The sequence below is a fragment of the Sapajus apella genome, unplaced genomic scaffold (genome assembly GCF_009761245.1).
Source record: "Sapajus apella isolate SASKATOON/1434 unplaced genomic scaffold, GSC_monkey_1.0 scaffold74, whole genome shotgun sequence".
Taxonomy (NCBI): Eukaryota; Metazoa; Chordata; class Mammalia; order Primates; family Cebidae; genus Sapajus; species Sapajus apella.
Genome location: NW_022437014.1, coordinates 1560242 through 1580496, shown reverse-complemented (window position 1 = coordinate 1580496; position 20255 = coordinate 1560242). Strand labels below are relative to the sequence as shown.

General features: G+C 40.5%; 1 protein-coding gene and 1 long non-coding RNA gene across 5 annotated transcripts in view; one reads left to right on the top strand and one right to left on the bottom strand.

The window, feature by feature from the left end:
• ZWILCH (zwilch kinetochore protein) overlaps nucleotides 1-20255 on the bottom strand; it is a 42540-nt gene that overhangs the window by 2955 nt on the left and 19330 nt on the right. For 3 of the 4 annotated variants that reach the window (XM_032251040.1, XM_032251042.1, XM_032251041.1), the window contains exons 11-17: nucleotides 18721-18826; nucleotides 18134-18213; nucleotides 15351-15507; nucleotides 14819-14847; nucleotides 12517-12653; nucleotides 11311-11406; nucleotides 9164-9276 (exon numbers count right to left, since the gene is read on the bottom strand). In XM_032251040.1, coding sequence (XP_032106931.1) covers nucleotides 9164-9276; nucleotides 11311-11406; nucleotides 12517-12653; nucleotides 14819-14847; nucleotides 15351-15507; nucleotides 18134-18213; nucleotides 18721-18826 — 718 coding nt within the window. Of the gene's footprint in view, nucleotides 1-9163; nucleotides 9277-10594; nucleotides 10740-11310; nucleotides 11407-12516; nucleotides 12654-14818; nucleotides 14848-15350; nucleotides 15508-18133; nucleotides 18214-18720; nucleotides 18827-20255 lie in introns of those variants that run through there. The other variant, XR_004260668.1, reaches the window with a different exon arrangement.
• LOC116532003 overlaps nucleotides 4875-20255 on the top strand; it is a 16594-nt gene continuing 1213 nt past the window's right edge. The window contains exons 1-2 of the long non-coding RNA XR_004260669.1: nucleotides 4875-4888; nucleotides 8728-8734. This is a non-coding gene — a long non-coding RNA (uncharacterized LOC116532003). The remainder of the gene's footprint in view (nucleotides 4889-8727; nucleotides 8735-20255) is intronic.

The window sequence follows — 20255 nt, the reverse complement described above, 5'->3', positions numbered from 1 at the left end:
CGGCTAAAATCTGCTTGTATCCTTCCAGATCTAAGTCCCAATCTCTGTTTTTGCTACCATAAGCAGTACCACAACTACTAATCTTGTTCATAGGTCTGTTTGCACATGTCTGATTACATGTGTGTCATAAATTCCTACGATGAAACTGCTAGGCCAAAGGAAAATACATACTTTTGTTGTTTTCTTTTTTCTTTGAGGTGGAACCTCGCTCTGCCACCCAGGCTGAAGTACAGCAGTGGCTGATCTTGGCTCATTGCAACCTCTGCCTCCCAGGTTCTAGCAATTCTCCTGCCTCAGCTTTCCAAGTAGCTGGGATTACAGGGACACACCACCATGTCCAGGTATTCTTTTAGATTTTTGATGGGTACCACCTTCCACAGAAGCTGTACGACTTGACATTCCCACCAGAAACGTGTGAGAATGATTGCCTGTTCTCCCACACCCATTACCAGCACTGACACCAAACTTTTTGATCTTCGCTAATATGGAACAGGCATCTATATAATATAAATTTGCATTTCTTCTATCATAGGTCAGGTTGAGCATGTTTTCTTTTTTTTTTTTTTTTTTCCCGAGACGGAGTTTCGCTCTTGTTACCCAGACTGGAGTGCAATGGCGCGATCTCGGCTCACTGCAACCTTCGCCTCCTGGGTTCAGGCAATTCTCCTGCCTCAGCCTCCTGAGTAGCTGGGATTACAGGCATGCGCCACCATGCCCAGCTAATTTTTGTATTTTTAGTAGAGACGGGGTTTCATCATGTTGACCAGGATGGTCTCGATCTCTTGACCTCGTGATCCACCCGCCTCGGCCTCCCAAAGTGCTGGGATTACAGGCTTGAGCCACCGCGCCCGGCGCATGTTTTATTCTTTTACATTTTTTAGAGATGGAATCTCACTATGTTGCCAAGCTAGCCTTGAACTCTTGGGCTCAAGCAATCTCTCCCACCTCAGCCTCCCAAGTAGCTGGGAGTACAAGCGAGCACATCTTATTTTTAAAATGACATTTGAATTTCCTCTTGGTACACTGTTTCTCCATTTTTCTATTAACATTTTTCTTACTGATATATATCCCCTTTTCTGAAAATGGGCTGCAAATTTTTGTGAGATGGAGTCTCACTCTGTTGTCCAGGCTGGAGTGCAGTGGCGTGATCTCAGCTCACTGCAACCTCTGCCTCCCAGGTTCAAGCAATTCTCCTGCTAATTTTTTGTATTTTTTTGGTAGAGACGGAATTTTGCCAGGCTGATCTTGAATTTCTGATCTTGTGATCTGCCTGCCTCAGCCTCTCAAAGTGCTAGGATTACAGGTGTGAGCCACCACACCCAGCCTGGGCGACACATTTTTTCCTAGTTTATAATTTGTCTATTTTGCCTCCGATATGTTTTGCCATGAGGAATTTTTTCTATTTTTACAGCTGATTCTTACATCACTTCCAGGTTTTATGTCACACATAGAAAAAAAAAAAAAAAAGCACAATTTTTATTTATTTTCATTGTGCTTTAGGTTCTGGGGTACATGTGCAGATCATGCAGGATTCTTGCATAGGTACATACATGGCAAGGTGGTTTGCTGCCTTCCTCCCCCCATCACCTATATCTGGTATTTCTCCCGACCTTATCCTTCCCCACCCTCCCCACCCCCTCGCTGTCCCTCCCCTAGTACCCCCTCAACTGACCGCAGTGTATGATGCTCCTCTCCCTGTGTCCACGTGTTCTAATTGTTCAACACCCGCCTATGAGTGATACCATGTGGTGACTGATTTTCTGTTCTTGTGTCAGTTTGCTGAGAATGATGGTTTCCAGATTCATCCATGTTCCTATGAAAGACATGAACTCATTGGTTTTTTATGGCTGCGGAGTATTCCATGGTGTACATGTGCCACATTTTCTTTAGCCAGTCTATTGTTGATGGACATTTGGGTTGGTTCCAGGTCTCTGCTATTGTAAACAGTGCCACTATGAACATACATGTGCATGTGTCTTTATAATAGAACGATTTATAATTCTTTGGGTATATACCCAGTAATGGGATTGCTGGGTCAAATGGTATTTCTATTTCTTGGTCCTTGAGGAATCACCACACTGTCTTCCACAATGGTTGCACTAATTTGCACTCCCACCAACAGTGTAAAAGTGTTCCTATTTCTCCACATCCTCTCCAGCATCTGTTGTCTCCAGATTTTTTAATGATGGTCATTCTAACTGGTGTGAGATGGTATCTCAATGTGGTTTTGATTTGCATTTCTCTGATGACCAGTGATGATGAGCATTTTTTCATGTTTTGTTGGCTTCATAGATGTCTTCTTTTGTAAAGTGTTCATATCCTTCATCCACTTTTGAAAAGCATTGTTTTCTTCTTGTAAATCTGTTTTAGTTCTTTGTAGATTCTGGATATTGACCCTTTGTCAGATGGGTAGATCACAAAAAATTTTTCCCATTCTGTTGGTTGCCAATTCGCTGTAATGATTGTTTCCTTTGCTGTACAGAAGCTGTAGAGTTTAATTAGATCCCATGTCTATTTTGGCTTTTGTTGCCATTGCTTTTGGTGTTTTAGCCGTGAAGTCCTTGCCTATGCCTATGTCCTGAATGGTTTTGCCTAGGTTTTCTTCTAGGATTTTTATGGTGTTAGGTTGTATGTTTAGATCTTTAATCCATCTGGAGTTAAGTTTAGTGTAAGGTGTCAGGAAAGGGTCCAGTTACTGCTTTCCGCACATGGCTAGCCAGTTTTCCCAACATCATTTATTAAACAGGGAATCCTTTCCCCATTGCTTTTCTCAGGTTTGTCAAAGATCAGATGGTTACAGACATGTGGTGTTGCTTCCGAGGCCTCAGTTCTGTTCCATTGGTCTATGTCTCTGTTTTGGTACCAGTACCATCCTGTTTTGATTACTTTGGCCTTGTAGTATAGTTTGAACTCAGGCAGCATGATGCCTCCAGCTTTGTTCTTTTTGCTTAGGATTGTTTTGGCTATGTGGGCTGGCTCTCTTTTGGTTCCATATGAAGTTTGAAGTGGTCATTGGAAGCTTGGTGGGAATAGCATTGAATCTATAAATTACTTTGGGCAATATGGCCATTTTCATGATGTTGATTTTTCCCAACCATGAGCATGGAATGTTTTCCCATCTGTTCGTGTCCTCTTATTTCATTGAGCAGTGGTTTGTAGTTCTTGAAGAGGTCCTTTGCATCCTTTGCTAGTTGTATTCCTAGGTATTTTATTCTGTTTGTAGCAATTGTGAATGAGAGTTCACTTTTGATTTGGCTCTGTTATTGGTGTATAGAAATGCTTGTGATTTTTGTATATTGATTTTGTATCCTGAGACTTTGCTGAAGTTGCTTATCAGTTTCAGGGGATTTTGGGCTGAGACGCTGGGGTCTCCTAAATATACAATCATGTTATCTGCAAATAGAGATAATTGGCTTCCTCTTTTCCTAAATGAATACCCTTTCTTTTTCTTGCCTGATTGCTCCGTCTAGCACTTCCAATACTGTATTGAATAGGAGTGGTGAGAGACGGCATCCTTGTCTTGTGCCAGATTTCAGAGAGAATGCTTCCAGTTTTTGCCCATTCAGTATGATATTGGCTGTGGGTTTGCCATAAATAGCTTTTATTATTTTGTGATATGTTCCATCGATACCTAGTTTATTGAGGGTTTTTAGCATAAAGGGCTGTTGAATTTTTGTCGAAGGCCTTCTCTGCATCTATTGAAACAATCGTGGTTTTTGTCTTTGGTTCTGTTTATGTGATGGATTATGTTTATAGACTTGCATATGTTGAACCAGCCTTGCATCCCTGGGATGAAGCCTACTTGCTTGTGATGAATAAACTTTTTGATTTGCTGTTGCATTCTGTTTGCCAGTATTTTATTAAAGATTTTTGTGTCGATGTTCATCATGGATATTGGCCTGAAGTTTTCTATTTTAGTTGTGTCTCTGCCCGGTTTTGGTGTTAGGACGATGTTGGTCTCATAAAATGAGTTGAGGAAGATTCCCTCTTTTTGTATTGTTTGGAATAGTTTCAGAAGAAATAGTGCCAGCTCCTCTTTGTATGTCTGGTAGAATTCAGCTGTAAACCTGTCTGGACCTGGGCTTTCTTTAGTTGGTAGGCTATTAATTGCTGCCTCAACTCCAGCCTTTGTTATTGGTCTATTCAGGGTCTCAACTTCTTCCTGGTTTAGTCTTGGGAGTGTGCAAGTGTCCAGGAATTTATCAATTTCTTCCAGATTTACTGGTTTGTGTGCATAGAGTTCTTTGTAGTAATCTCCGATGGTAGTTTGTATTTCTGTGGAATCAGTGGTGATGTCCCCTTTGTCGTTTTCTATTGCATCTATTTGATTCTTTTCGCTTTTCTTTTTTATTAGTCTGGCTAGTGGTCTATCTATTTTGTTGATCTTTTCAAAAAACCAGCTCCTGGATTTGTTGATTTTTTCTGAAGGGTTTTTTATATCTCTATCTCCTCCAGTTCTGCTCTGATCTTAGTTATTTCTTGTCTTCTGCTAGCTTTTGAGTTTTTTTGTTCTTGCTCCTCTCTTTCAATTTTGATGATAGAGTGTTGATTTTTGACCTTTCCTTGCTCCTCATATGGGCATTTATTGCTATGAATTTCCCTCTAGACACTGCTTTAAATGTGTCCCAGAGATTCTGGTATGTTGTGTCTTCATTCTCGCTTTATTTGAAGACAGAATATACTTATTTCTGTCTTCGTTTCATTGTTTATCCAGTTGACATTTGGGAGCCAGTTGCTCATTTTCCATGAAGTTGTGCAGTTTTGAGTTTGTTTCTTAATCCTGAGTTCTAATTTGATTGCACTGTGGTCTGAGAGACTGTTAAATGATCTCTATTCTTCTGCATTTGCTGAGGAGTGATTTACTTCCAATTATGTGGTCGATTTTAGAGTAAGTGCGATGTGCTGCTGAGAAGAATGTATACTCTGTGGATTTGGGGTGGAGAGTTCTGTAAATGTCTATTAAGTTCACTTGGTCCAGATCTGCATTCAAGTCCTGGATTTCCTTGTTGATTTTCTGTCTAGTTGATCTGCCCAATATTGACAGTAGAGAGTTAGTCTCCCACTATTACTGCACGGGAGTCTAAGTCTCTTTATAGGTTAAGGACTTGCTTTATGTATGTGGGTGCTCCTGTATTGGGTGCATATGTATTTAGGATAGTTAGTTCTTCTTGTTGTATTGATCTTTTTACTATTATGTAATGCCCTTCTTTGTCTCTTTTGATCTTAGTTGGTTTGAAGTCCATTTTATCAGAGACTAGGATTGCCATCCCTGCTTTTTTTTTTTTTTTTTTTTTTTTTGCTCTCCATTTGTTTGGTAAATCTTCTATCCCTTTATTTTGAGTCTATGTGTGTCTGTGCACGTGAGATGGGTCTCTTGAATACAGCATAATGATGATTCTTGGCTTTTTATCCAATTTGCCAGTCTGTGTCTTTTGATTGCGGCATTTGGTCCATTTACATTTAATGTTAATATTGTTAATTGTGTTCCTTTCTGTGTTCAGTGCTTCCCTCAGGAGCTCTTGTAGGGCAGGTCTGGTAGTGACAAAAATCTCTCAGCACTTGCTTGTCCGTAAAGGATTTTATTTCTTCATCACTTATGAAGCTTAGTTTGTCTGGATATGAAATTCTGGGTTGAAAGTTCTTTTCTTTAAGGATGTTGACTATTGGCCCCACTGTCTTCTGGCTTGTAGGGTTTCTGCCGAGAGATCTGCTGTGAGTATGATGTGTTTCCCTTTGTAAGTTACCCGACCTTTCTCTCTGGCTGCCCTTAGTATTTTTTCCTTTATTTCAACACTGGTGAATCTGACAATTATGTGCCTTGGGGTTGCTCTTCTAGAGGAGTATCATTGTGGTGTTCTCTGTATTTCCTGTATTTGAATGTTGGCCTGCCTTGCAAGGTTGGGAAAGTTTTCTTGGATAATATCCTGAAGAGTGTTTTCCAGCTTGGATTCATTCTCCCCATGATCTTCTGGTATACCAATCAAGTGTAGATTAGGTCTTTTCACATAATGCGATATTTCTTGAAGGCTTTGTTCATTTCTTTTCACTCTTTGTTCTCTTTTCTTGCCTTCTCGTTTTGTTTGAGTTGATCTTCAATCTCTGATATCCTTCTGCTTGATCTATTCAGCTACTGAAACTTGTATATGCTTCACTAAGTTCTTGTGCTGTGTTTTTCAGCTCCATCAAGTTATGTTCTTCCCTAAGCTGATTATTCTACTTAGCATTTCGTCTAACCTTTTTTCAAGGTTTTTAGTTACTTTGCATTGGGTTAGAACATGTTCCTTTAACTCAGAGAAGTTTGTTATTATCTATCTTCTGAAGCCTGCTTCTGTAGGTTTGTCAAATTTGTTCTCTGTCCAGCTTTGTTCCCTTGCTGGTGAGGAGTTGTGATGTCGTGGCAGGGGAGAGGCATTCTGGTTTTTGATGGTTTCATTCTTGTGCTGGTTTTTTCCCACCTCATTGGATTTATAGTTTTGATTAGCTGCTTGTGGAGGCAGCCTTTCCTTTGTCTGCCTGCATAGGCACTGCTGGGCTGCCACAAGTTTAGTGGAGCTGCTGTGTCTTTTATTTATTCAGGAAAGTTAGGCCAACTTTTGCAATGGCAGCTGCTCCTCCCCCCACTGAGCTGGATTGTTCCTGGTCACTCTCTAGGTGCGAAACTCTGGCGTGAGAGTTTTTTTCAGTCAGCTGGGCTTTGTTGAGGGGCTGGGGAGCCCATCCTGCCGTATGGGCTATTTACCCGTTTTCAGTTCCCCTTCCCTCTGTGGGGAGAACAGATCCATCCAGTTGGCTTTCTGGCTTTTGCGTCAGCCAGCACTTCTGCCTAGATCTATGCTGACAGCCTCAGTGTCGGCTGAAGTTGCTGTTCTGTGCTGTTCAGGCAGCTCACTGAGGCTTTTCAGCCCGGTGAAGTTCTCCTGTTCTGTGGGTTGTAGAGGGCTTGGGTGGAGCGCTGTATCTGAACCGAAGTCCCAGAGGGGGAGATCCCCTGGTCCTCCAGTCGGTTGCACGCACCTCCTGGGTGGGGCAGTGCCCCACCTTGTCTCAACTTGCCCTATTTGGTTTATACCCACTGTCCAACCAGATTTACAAAACCTGGTACCTCGTTTGGAATTATGGAGACCACTCGGGTTTCTGTGTCTCTCTCACTGGGGGCTGCTTTTCGGAGCTGCCTCTCATTCGGCCATCTTGGTATCCACCAACACAGCATAATTTTAACTGATGGCTCTCAAAAAAATTCAGTTTGGTTATGACTTTGAGTTCAACTATATGAACAGAGCCTCTAACTGACAGAAATTTCCATTACACCTAAATAAAAAAAGTACTTGGGGGGCAGGAGAGCAAACATTTTCTGGAAATATTTTTTGCAAGTTATCAATCAGTAAAATAAAACTATTTGTGTTCCCAGCAGAATAGGCCTTTGAAATCTAATTAATAGATTCTATCTGAAAACTATCAGATTGTTTTCAAATAATCCTTACATATTAAAATGGAGGCATTTAAGACCTATATGAACAAGAGACAACAGCACCAAATAACCCATGTGCATGCAGATATGAATTTAAAAGGTACTTCTTTAAGGAGGAAGACTTGAGAGGCTAGCGAATTACACAAGGGGCTTACATTCTTTGCCTAATATGGACCATCTGTGGCAGAATACTAAAAATCTCAACCCTTATTTCAACCATGGAGAAGATACTATGATAGAATATCATAGAATATCATTGTTTGAACCAGTGCACAAAAGTGTTAAGTATGAATCAGCATTTCCATCTTACAACCTATTTTTACTCCTATGTCCATATTGTTTGAATTCTATTAGTAAAAGTTTCTCTATACAAAATAAGGAGAAAAAGCATTCTTTTGTGATTATACACTAAATTTTTCTATGTATTACAGTTACATAAAATATGATAGTTGTGTGTGTGTGTGTGTGTCGACTATTACAGTTGCATAAAAATCACAACGTGCATGTGTGTTGTGTTTTTGAGACAGGGTTTCACAATGTTGCCCAGGCTAGACTGCAACTGGCTCACTGCAACCTCCACTTCCTGGGTTCAAGTGATTCTCCAGTCTCAGCCTCCTGCATAGCTGGGACTACAGGAGTGAGCTACCAACACCCAGGTAATTTTTGTATTTTGTAGAGATTGGGTTTCTCCATGTTGCCCAGGTTGGTCTCAAATTCCTAACCTCAAAGCAGTCCACCTGCCTCAGTCTCCCAAAGTGCTGGATTACAGGCATGAACCACCAGGCCAGGTAGTTTTTTTTTTTTTTTTTTTTTTTTTTTTTTTTTTTTTGAGATGGAGTTTTGGTCTTTCACCAGGCTGGAGTGCAGTGACACGATTTCGGCTCACTGCAACCTCCACCTCCCAGGTTTAAGCGGTTCTCCTGCCTCAGCCTCCCCAGTAGCTGGGATTATAGGCATGCACCACCACGCTTCTCTAATTTTGTATTTTTAGTAGAGATGGGGTTTCTCCATGTTGGTCAGGCTGGCCTTGAACTCCCGACCTCAGGTGATCCGCCTGCCTTGGCCTCCCACAAGTGCTGGATTACAGGCATGAGCCACTACGCCTGCCCAATTTTTTGTACTTTTAGTACAGAGTTTCACCATGTTGGGCAGGATGGTCTCGATCTTTTGACCACGTGATCTGCCCACCTTGGCCTCCCAAAGTGCTGGGATCACAGGCACGAGCCACCGTGCCCAGCCAGCAGTTTTCTTTTTTAAAGAATAAATGTTTTACACTTAGAGTTCAGGAAAATTATTTAAAACTGGGCACAAGAGCTATAATAACAATCCCTTCCAGTAAGATTTAGTTTCTTTTCTTGGAGGCGAGTCTTGCTCTGTCTTTCAGGCTGGAGTGCAGTGGCACTATGTCAGCTCACTGCAACCTATACCTCCTGGGTTCAAGCAATTCTTGTGTCTTAGCCACCTGAGTAGTTGGGACTACAGGCACACGCAACCATGTCTGGCTAATTTTTTGTATTTTTAGTAGAGATGGGGGTTTCACCATGCTGGCCAGGCTGGTCTCAAACTCCTGAGCTCCATCTGCCTGCCCTAGCCTCCCAAAGTGCTGGGATTACAGCAGGAGTCGCTGCACCTAGCCTGACTTAGTTTATTTTCTATTGGAATTATTTATCTGAACAGATTATAAACCATCTTTACCAGGTTTGTGAAAATTGGCATGGTCTACAGGTGAGCTGTCACTCAGCTGCCAAATTGTCTTAATCTTCTTTTGACCACTGTATATTTCCACTCTCCATTTCTGTGGCTTCTCACTTAAGAATAAAACAACAAAAGAAAAATTAGTGAAGTCCTCATGCGAAAAGCACTGAGGACAAAGAGGTAAACAGGTAACAATTCCCACCCGTGAGGTGTATAGTCAAGAGAGGGAGAAAAACAAGAATAAAAATAACCATTTGAAAAAAAATGCTACAACAGAGAAATACTAGGTGTGTTGGGGAAAACAGAAGACAGGAAGGTAACTCGGACTGGGGATTGTAGAGTTAGTTGGAAAGAATCCTCAGAGGCTGTGATGTTTGTGCTGAGTATGAAATAACATGGAGTCAGGCAGGCAGATAAGGTCCAGGATGAAGGAACGAAGCGTGAGTAGACACCAAGGGTTAAGAGTGTGGAATGTCTGAAGAAATGCAGTAACACAGCATCCCTGCGATAGGCGCCATTTAAACAGGAGGACGTTCTGATGGGATGTGAACATTTTGGCAATGACACAGAAAAGAAAGATAACAGAGGCAGAGAGCGCAGTTAGGAAAAAGGATTTTACCACAGTCCAGGTATGAAATGATGCAGATGTGAAACAAAGTCATGATGATGTGAAGGTGTAGAGAAGGGGACACATTCTAGAGCTACCAAGGTCTAGACTCAGTCTTTTTTTTTTTTTTTTTTTTTTTTTTTGAGACAGGGTCTTGCCCCGTCATCCAGGCTGGAGTGCAGCAGCATGATCACAGCTCACTACAGCCTCGCTGCCTCCCAGGCTCAGGCAATCCTCCCGCCTCGGCCTCCCTAGTAGCTGGAACTACAGGCAAATGCTACCATGCCTGGCTAATCTTTACATTTTTTGTAGAGACAGGGTTTCACCATGTTGCCAGGCTGTCAGTAACCATTTAAAGGAGCGAGGGACTGAGTGGAGGATAAGCACTAGGTTTTTATTGTGGGCATTAGGTAGAGATTAATCATGGCCATTGGAGGAAAAAGGATGAGGTGCTGGGCTTTGGAATTTGAGCTGCTACTTCAATAAGCTGGGGATTCGCAGCTAATAAGCATTTAGAAAGATGGGTCTGAAGCTCAGAGAAACTGGAGATGTGGGTTATGAAGTATTGTTAACCTAGACAAGCTGAAGCCTTGGGTATAAATGCAATCACCAATGGAAGATAGGAAGTAAGAAGAAAAGAAGGCAGAGGGTAGAGTTCTGGTGAAAAGCGACAGAGGAAGAGGAACTTGAAAAGAGAACTAAGCCCTTCAGGTGGGCCAGAGAGGTAGAATTCAAATTAAGACAGATGCTATGGCAAAGAAACTAAGGAGACAAGTTCAAGAAAGCCACAGTGCTAAATTCCAAACAGCCTTACAAGTGTTTACTGAGGCAGAAAGAATTGGTGGGCCAAGTAATTACACAAGCAGCTAGAAAACATCATCTTACTGAAGAGCATCCCCTGGATTTGACAATTAGGAGGCCATTGGTAACCTTTGCCAGAGCAATCTGAGGGGGCGTGTGGGAGTTTGGCTAAGAAGGAAATAAACAGAGGGAGGGTATAAATAGAGTGGCTATAACATAGAGAAATTTCAAGAATATCATATGCTGAGAGAAGAGTCAGGGAGACCCGCATTGGAGGCGACCTCAGTGTCCATGTGGATGACCATGTCATCTCAGCCTCGCAGTCCCCTACTTCCTCTAGTCATATCCTAAACCCTGTTATCACTATCCTGGTCATTTTCCCCTAAGAGTAACACAGAGGCAAATGAGAGACTAGAGGCTACACAGTCTAGACAGAGGTCTGAGAGAAGGGAGAGGGAGGACTCTCAGGGTATGGCCACAGATGATTAAGGTTTCAAAGGTAATGAAGGTCACGAGGTCCCTAATGAATATGAACATTGAAATTGCCTAGGATCATGGCTGGACTTAAGATAAAAAAATAAGCAATTTAATAATTCAGTTAATAGGGATAAGATCTCATTAGGTTGCCCAGGCTGGTCTTGAACTCCTGGGCTCAAGTTATCCTCCCACCTTAGCCTCCCATAGTGCTAGGCTGGAGACCCTCAGGTGTGAGCCAACATGCCTAGCCAAAATTGCTTACCTTTGATATAAGTTCTTTACAGCAGTCGGCCTGACTGGCAGCTGAAAAATGTGTTGCTCATCAAGAGGATTTTGTTTGTAATATTTTATGCAGATCCTAAAAAAACAAAATTGAACCTCTTTTGGAAAAAAGACATTTGAGATAATGGTTTTCTGGTAGTCTAAAGCTTGTAAGGGAAATATTTTATTCAGTACCACTAACTAAAACAGCAAATACTTTTAGAGCCACAAAAGTAAACAAAATAACCCCCCAAACTAAACTTAGGTTATATTTTTTCTTTGAAAACAAATCTCATTCACTTTAAAAAAAACTAACAGACGTATTTCTCATAAATATAAAACATATTTGAACCCAAAGAAAGACTTCAGTGGGGAGAAGAGGTTACAGAAAAACCATACTATAAAAAGAGGAAGAGGAGAAACAAAAGCACAGCTTCCATGGTTTTCGGAGTCCAAGGAATTAGAGTTAACTCATTCATTCCACTGGTATATAGTGGGGGAAAAAGAAGCCTTTGAGAGTCTATAAACAATAATGATTTCACACTTTCCCCTTTACAACTGAGGCAAATTCTAATTTTGGAAAATGTGATGGTACATTTCCTCCCAGAAACCCAGTCCTTCCACTGGACAGCTGCCTTCCTAGTTTGAGGCCTCAAATGCACATAAGATACCAGCAGTCCGTGCCTGGAAATTATTCCAAATTACCTCTAGTCAAACTAATTGGAATCTCAAATTAGAGCAGTCTCTACAATCACAGCAAAGCTACCGACAGAAGTCTAGTAATACTATTTGATTCCGTTATCGTTTAGATGGCTCGCAAGGTTATTTTGACCCAAATTTACAAGGCTATAAAGAAAAGAAGGAACTAGTATTTACTAAGCACCTATTAAGTGACAGGTATGTTATACACATTACATAATTTTATCCTTACCACAAATACATGAGGTTATTAGATCCTTTTTACAGATGAGAAAACAGGATTCAGTGATGGAAACTTCCTGAGGAAGTGGCACAGCCAATGTGAAATCTAATTCCTTTTGAATCCAAAGCCTTTCCTGCCTATAGCATTGCCTTAGACTCACACTACTGTAAAGACAGGATGAAGAATTTCTACCCTAACTGGTAATAAAAACTGCACATATTTAGGCTGTAACTATTTCAGAAGAGAATACATTTCTATATAAGTAAAGAATACAGATATACTTACTGTGTTAAAGAAAAGAGGAGTTCATGTTGAGATTTAATGAAAGGCATGCAACTGACTAATATTTCTAGAATATGGTGGAGTTTTTGGACACGATAAGCCTGTTCTTGTGTATCTACTGATGGAGCAATGAAGTATTCCTGGAATGAAAAAATATAAGCAAAACAGGGATTTAAAGCACTAGTATAACCTTTGTAAAGAATATAGGTATGCCTGTTACACCTAAATTTAGATCCTTGATAATAGAGATTAAAAAAAAAAAATGGCAGCTAGATAGAATTTCCCACCTTTCAATACTATTCTTCAAACTAAATTATAGTCATGTACCATATAACTGTTTAGGTCAACAATGGATCACACATATTACAGTGGTCTTTTTTATTTTTGAGACAGGGTCTTGCTCTGCCACCCAGGCTGGAGTGCAGTGGTGTGATCTCGGTTCACTGCAACCTCCACCTCCCGGATTCAAGTAATTCTCCTGCCTTTGCCTCCTGAGTAGCTGGGGTTACAGGTGCCTGCCACCACACCCAGCTAATTTTTGTATTTTTAGTAGAGATGGGGTTTCACCATGTTGGCCAGGCTGGTCTTGAACTTCTGACCTCAAGTGATTCTCCCTCCTCCCCTCCAAATTGGTAAGATTACAGGTGTGAGACAAGGATTCACTATGTTGGCCAGGCTGGTCTCAAACTCCTGACCTCAAGTGATCCGCATGTCTTGGCCTCCCAAAGTGCTGGAATTACAGACGTGAGCCATGTTTCTTAAACATTTTTTAAAAAGTTAAAAATGGAGAAAAGCTCACAGAATAAGATCATAAAAATATTTTTGCATAGCTGAACAATGTGTTTGTAAGTGTTATTACAAAAACAAAGTTTAGACAAATTTAAAAGTTTATAATGTAAAAAAGTTATAGTAAGTTATGGTTGAATCCATGAATGTAGAACCCACAGACATAGAGGACCGTGTGTGTGTGTGTGTGTGTGTGTGTGTGTGTTTTTGCTAGAATATGTTTCCACTAAAAATATATACCCTTAATAAAATGTTTAAAAATTTGAATAGTAAAAATTAAACAGAAGAATCCAGTTGAGTCTATTTTGCACAAAAGATACAGCTAGTTTTTTTTTTTTTTTTTTTTTTTTTGAGAGTTTCACTCTTATTGCCCAGGCTGGTGCAATGGTGCAATCTCAGCTTACCACAACCTCTTGCCTCCCATGTTCGAGTGATTCTCCTGCCTCAGCCTCCCCAGTAGCTGGGATTACAGGCATGCACCACCACACCTGGCTAATTTTGCATTTTTAGTAGAGACAGGGTTTCTCCATGTTGGTCAGGCTGGTCTCAAACTCCCAACCTCAGGTGATCCGCCCATCTCAGCCTCCCAAAGTGCTGGGATTACAGGTGTGAGACACCATACCCAGTCTCTATATTGTATTTTTATATGAGAGAAATGATAAATTGATACTATAAATTCATTTTCAAAAGGATCTTCCAGTGAATGTCAAGGGTCGGTACGGGTACTATTCAACCTTCTAAAGTTTCTGAATGGGTGAGGAAAATATAACAAAGTTCATAATGATGACCCTGAAACCTAGAAGTATCTTTTGAGCCAATATATTAAAGATCATAAATTATTTGGAAAATAAACTTTCAAGTATAATATAAATGGGCAAGGAGAATATAAAACAGGCCAGGTGCTGTGGCTCACGCCTGTAATCCCAGCACTTTGGGAGGCCAAGGCGGGCGGATCACAAGGTCAAGAGTTCAAGACCAGCCTGGCCAACATGGTGAAACCCATCTATGCTAAAGATACAAAAAATTAGCTGGGCATGGTGGCACATGTTCGTAATCCCAGCTAGACCAGAGACTGAGGCAGGAGAATCGCTTGAACCTGGGAGGCAGAGGTTACAATGAGCCGAGATCACGTCATTGCACTTCAGCCTGGCGACAGGGCAAGATTCCGTCACACACACACACACACACAAATATATATATATATATATATATATATAAAACTTTATAGGATCTATGAATTCCCTAACTATTCTAGATAGATGTGTGGTAGCACATTGGCTTGAGAAGGATATAACTATAAATTTATATAAATTTGAGTATCACAAATTTATACAGCACGAGAACTGATACTGAATGGGCTACTTTTTTGTCTCTTACTAGGCAGTAATAATTAAGGGCACTGAGTGTCTTAATTGTTTCCCAGGGCCTGAGACAGTGGCTGGCATATTATTGGCAGTTAATAACTGCACAAAGAATGACTGAAAGAAAAACCAATGTGGGAATAAAAAAAGAAACTCACCAAATGATTCAAAGATGCAAGTTCCTGACCTATTAAGAAAAAACACATACATACAGAAAAACTTTAGGTATTTTCTATCACATGCTAAGAAATCTATATGAATTTTTTATAGTTCATATATGAATGAGATTGTCAAGCTAAACAGTTCCTCACAAAAGGCCAAGTTTTCTGGCATATGATACCATAATACCCTAAAATGATCACAGCTTCTCCCTCACAAAAACAACCACGTGTAGGGTATTATAACAGCATCTCATAAAAGGATTAATTTACAATACTAACTTCCTACAACCTCAAATGTTTGAACTAAAAACAAATAAGAACTATGGATATAATGAATATGATATCTTTATTGGGGGGGGGAGGGAAACTAAGGCCAGAGAAGGGAAAAGCTCATCTCATAGTGAACCAAGTACAAAGCCAGGAAGGACTACAGATGATGAGGGGCAAGCAGAAAGAGAAAATCTGAGAATATCTGTGACTGATAACTGATATGTTTTTTTTAATCTTTTGAGCCAGGAAAGAGACTTACCAATGAAAAAACTGATATAATCTTTCTTTAGTTTGTCCAAACCAATTTCCAAAAGCATTTGAACTGGAATAGTCCCACTGAGAGAAACTGTGTCCATGGTTCCATGATAAGACTGATGAATGAGCTTACTTAGTAAACTGTTACTCCCACTATGGAGCTAGAAATCAAGAAAATTTTATAAAACCATGAACAAAGATATAAACAAACCCAACAAACAAAAGAGAAGCTAATTACAGTAGCTACAAGCTAAAAATTACAAGCTTGCATTCTTGGTCTCCTAACACTATAAACTGTTTGACCAAACCTCCCCAAATTATGAACATCAGTTTTTTGGGGTTTGTTTCCTTTTTGTTTTGAGATGGAGTCTTCCTCTGTCGCCCAGGCTGGAGCGCAGTGGCATGATCTCGGCTCACTTTAACCTCCACCTCCTGAGTTAAAGCGATTCTCCTGCTCCAGATGGTACTACAGGCATGCACCACTGTGCCTGGCTAATTTTTGTAATTTTAGTATAGAGATGGGTTTTCGCCATGTTGGCCAGGCTGCTCTCGAACTCCTGATCTTGTAATCTACCTGCCTCGGCCTCTCAAGGTGCTGGGATTACAGGTGTGAGCCACCACACCCAGCATGAACATCAGTTTTTAAAATGCCATTCCTGGGATGGGCACAGTGGCTCACACCTGTAATCCCAGCACTTTGGGAGGCTAAGGAGGGTAGATCACTTGAGGTCAGGAGTTTGAGACCAGCCTGGCCAACATAGTGAAGCCCCATCTCTACTAAAAATACAAAATTAACTGGGCATGATAGCACCTGTAGTCCCAGCTTGGGAGGCTGAGCAGGAGAATCGCTTGAGCCTGGGAGGCAGAGGGTGCAGTGAGCCAAGACTGCACCACTGCACTCCAGCTTGGGCAACAGAGCAAGACTGAGTCATTTAAAAAGCAAAACATAAAATATAAACTAAAATAATAAAATGCCATTCCTTTCTCATTTGTTTAAGTCCAAAGTAACTAAGAAGGGTTAAAACTTATCCCCAGATAAAATTCCACCAAAGAGAAGTTAGAGTTGTTCCTTTGAAAATTTACAACTAGGAATTCTCTTCTAGCTGATTTCAGTGCTTTATGGCATCTTTTCCACAACTGAACAACTTCATCTTCACCAAAAACCTGTTGCCACAGTAAAACAAACCCCCTCAATGGTCCATGCATGTGTCATATAGAATTCCTCATTGGCTACAATGTCCAACATAGGAACTTGATAATTGTAAATTAAAAAGAGATGTGAATTTACAATGTGTATGCCAAATGTTAATTAATTTTAAGTACATATAAAATATTTGTCATTTTCCCACTACTTTCTATTTCTCTTTCATCATAATTTTCTGCATAGTCTTTTTACAATATATACATAACAATTTCACTTTGCACTCACAGTACATGCTAAGATTATACTTGTAAACATCTCATAAACACAAACTCTCAAGAGAAAAATTCAATGGCTAAAACTAAAATGGCTAGAATCACTAATGCCCAATTAAGCAGAGCTTGCATGCCTTTACTCTGGAAAGTATCTTTGTTCACACCTATAAAAGTTTATAACTTTTATAATTATGAATTGGCAGTCATATTACCTAAAATGATTCCTTATTAAATAACTTTTTTGTTTTTAACTTTGTACTTAGCTTTCTCTTGACTATAAAAAGTTGCACAAATTCATTGAGGAAAATTCATAGAGATATAATGCAGTTGGAAAAAAAATTTTTTTTTTTGAGATGGAGTCTTGCTCTGTCGCCCAGGCTGGAGTGAAATGGCGCAATCTCAGCTCACTGCAACCCTCACCTCCCAGGTTCAAGCAATTCTCCTGCCTCAGCCTACCGAGTAGCTTGGATTACAGGTGCCGGCCACCACGGCCAGCTAATTTTCTGGACTTTTAGTAGAGGCAGGGCTTCACCATATTGGTCAGGCTGGTCTCGAACTCCTGACCTCAAGTGATCTGCCTGCCTCAGCCTCCCAAAGTGCTGGAATTACAGGCGTGAGCCACTGTGCCTGACTGGAAAAGGTCATTTGCAGCCCTTCCACCATAGATGACTACTCTCACAATTTTTAGCATATTTGTTTCCAGATTTTTCTCTCCAAAAGTTACATTTGTATACAATCGTGCATATTCCTTTTTATTGAATATTGTAAGCATTTTTCCACATTATTTGTCAGCATCATTTTTTCAGCAACTAATAGACATGTCATATGTAGCTATAACATTTACTTAGCTGTTCCATTAGCAAGGGAAATTTAGGTCATTTAAAATTTGATGCCAATATAAATGAGACTGCAATGATTATTCTGATACATAAATTCTTGATACATGTTTCTGAGTATGAGCTTAGGATACATCCTAAGAATTATTGGTTCAAAGGCCATGATACATTGTAAGGCTCTCAATACATTACCAAAATTGCTTTTTAGAGAATATCTCAACTTCCATTCTCATCAGTAGTATATGAGCATGCTCATTCACAGCAACACTTAACAATGACAATATCAGTAGTTTACATTTACTGAGCACTTAACTATGCCAGGCACAAGGTGCATTACGTGGATAACATTAGCCAATCCTGGAACATTATGAGGTAGATACTATTCTTACCTTTACAGATGAGAATGCTGGGGCACAGAAAAGTAAAGGAATCTGCCCAACTTTACACAACTAGAAAGTATCAGAGCTGGACTTCAGACGCAGGCAGTCAGCTTCAGAGCCTGAGAAAATGATCTGACACATACTACAAAACCTACCCATGGCTGTATGTCACCACGTTGTAGACTCTGGATGATCAATGTGAAACACTTCACCAAGTCTTGGTATGAAATCACACCTTGGGAAACAAGTCAGTGGAACACTATTTTCAGGGTATTTCTACAGATCAAATACATCATTAATCTTAAGGATACACAAATGAAGTAGAAGGCAAGAATCTGTACTTCATGGGTAGGGGAAAGAGAAAGAGGCGAAAAAAAAAGATTTAATGCATTTGTAAAGAAATAAATCAAACTCAGATTGCCAAAAAAATAACATGCTTAGTAAAATACTAAAGAATATCTTTTCCTTTTTCTAATAATTTCCCTAAGGTATATGTTTTCGTTCATATAAGCAGAGCATGAAAATTACCTAAGTCTTAAAAAGGCAGAGAAAAGGATAATTCTACAAATTACCTTGTCTTAGTACAATTCTTAAGCAGAATGTACCAATGTATTATCAGAAATGAAGTGGATAAAGAATGAACCAGACTTCCACAGAAGAATAGTGGTACACACTGTATTATCTCCAAAATACTTAAGCCTAAGAAATAAAAGGAAAAATCTGAATCCTGATGGACACTTACTACTGCTCATTTTGCACCACAGTTGCTCAGCAAAATCAAGATCACTCCGCACTTCGAAAAGACGCTTGACTGAACGATCAACTGCAGCGGCGTCATGCTTCACTGCCTGAAAAAGAAGCAAGCTTCAGAGAATACTCTGTTTTTTTTTTTTTGTTTTTTTTTTTTTTTTGAGACGGAGTTTCGCTCTTGTTACCCAGGCTGGAGTGCAATGGCGCGATCTCTGCTCACCGCAACCTCCGCCTCCTGGGTTCAGGCAATTCTCCTGCCTCAGCCTCCTGAGTAGCTGGGATTACAGGCACGCGCCACCATGTCCAGCTGATTTTTTGTAGTTTTAGTAGAGACGGGGTTTCACCGCGTTGACCAGGATGGTCTCGATCTCTTGACCTTGTGATCCACCCGCCTCAGCCTCCCAAAGTGCTGGGATTACAGGCGTGAGCCACCGTGCCCGGCCCTGTTTTTTTTTTTAAGTGAAATAATTTAAGCTTTCAAATGCTCTGAGAAATTATGGATTCATGAACACACACACAGACATGAATGCATTTTCTACAACTTCATTCACTAATGAGGAGATACAAATCAAGAGTGAAAAACAAAACCCTTAATATTGTTTTAAAACTATAGTGCCTAAAAGTGAGCATTCAGCTTTCCTTCCATGTAAAAAAAATAATTACCACCAGGTGTGGTGGCTCAAGCCTCTAATCCCAGCACTTTGGGAGGCCAAGGCGGGTGGATCGCCTGAGGTCAGGAGTTCAAGACCAGCCTGGCCAACATAGTGAAACCCCGTCTCTACTAAAAATACAAAAAAATTAGCTGGGCGTGGTGGCGAGTGCCTGTAATCCCAACTACTCAGGAGGTTGAGGCAGGAGAATCACTTGAACCTGGGAGGCAGAGGTTGCAGGGAGCTGAGTTCGCGCCATTGCACTCCAGCCTGGGCAAGAAGAGCAAGACTCCATCTGAAAAAAAAAAAAAAAAAAAAGAAGAAATTAACTTGGTCTCCATTTTCCTACTTGTCAGATGAGAATATATCTAGTTTAACAGCACCATCTTACAGTATATTAATATATGATGCTAGAACCATCTTATATTAACATATTCATTTCTACTTCTCTGCAATTGAGCAATGAATAATACATATATATCAGTTCTCTTCAAAAATATTTATCAGTTCTGGCTAGGCACAGTGGTTATGCCTGTAATCCCAACACTGGGAGGCCAAGGCAGGTAGATCACTTGAGCCCACGAGCTCAAGACCAGTCTACGCAATAAGTGAGACCCCATCTCTACAAAAAATTTAAAAATCAGCCAGGCATGGTGTTGCACAGCAGTAGTCCTAGCTACTCAGGAGGGTGAGGTGGGAGGATCATTTGAACCCTGGGGGTCAAGGCTGCAAGGAGCTGTGATGGAGCCACTGCATTCCAGCCTGGGTGACAGGGCAAGACTTTGTCTTAAAAAAAAAAAAAAAAAAAAAAAAAAAAATCCTCCCAGAGCTAGGATTACAGGTGTGAGCCACTGTACCTGTTGGTACCAACAGGTAC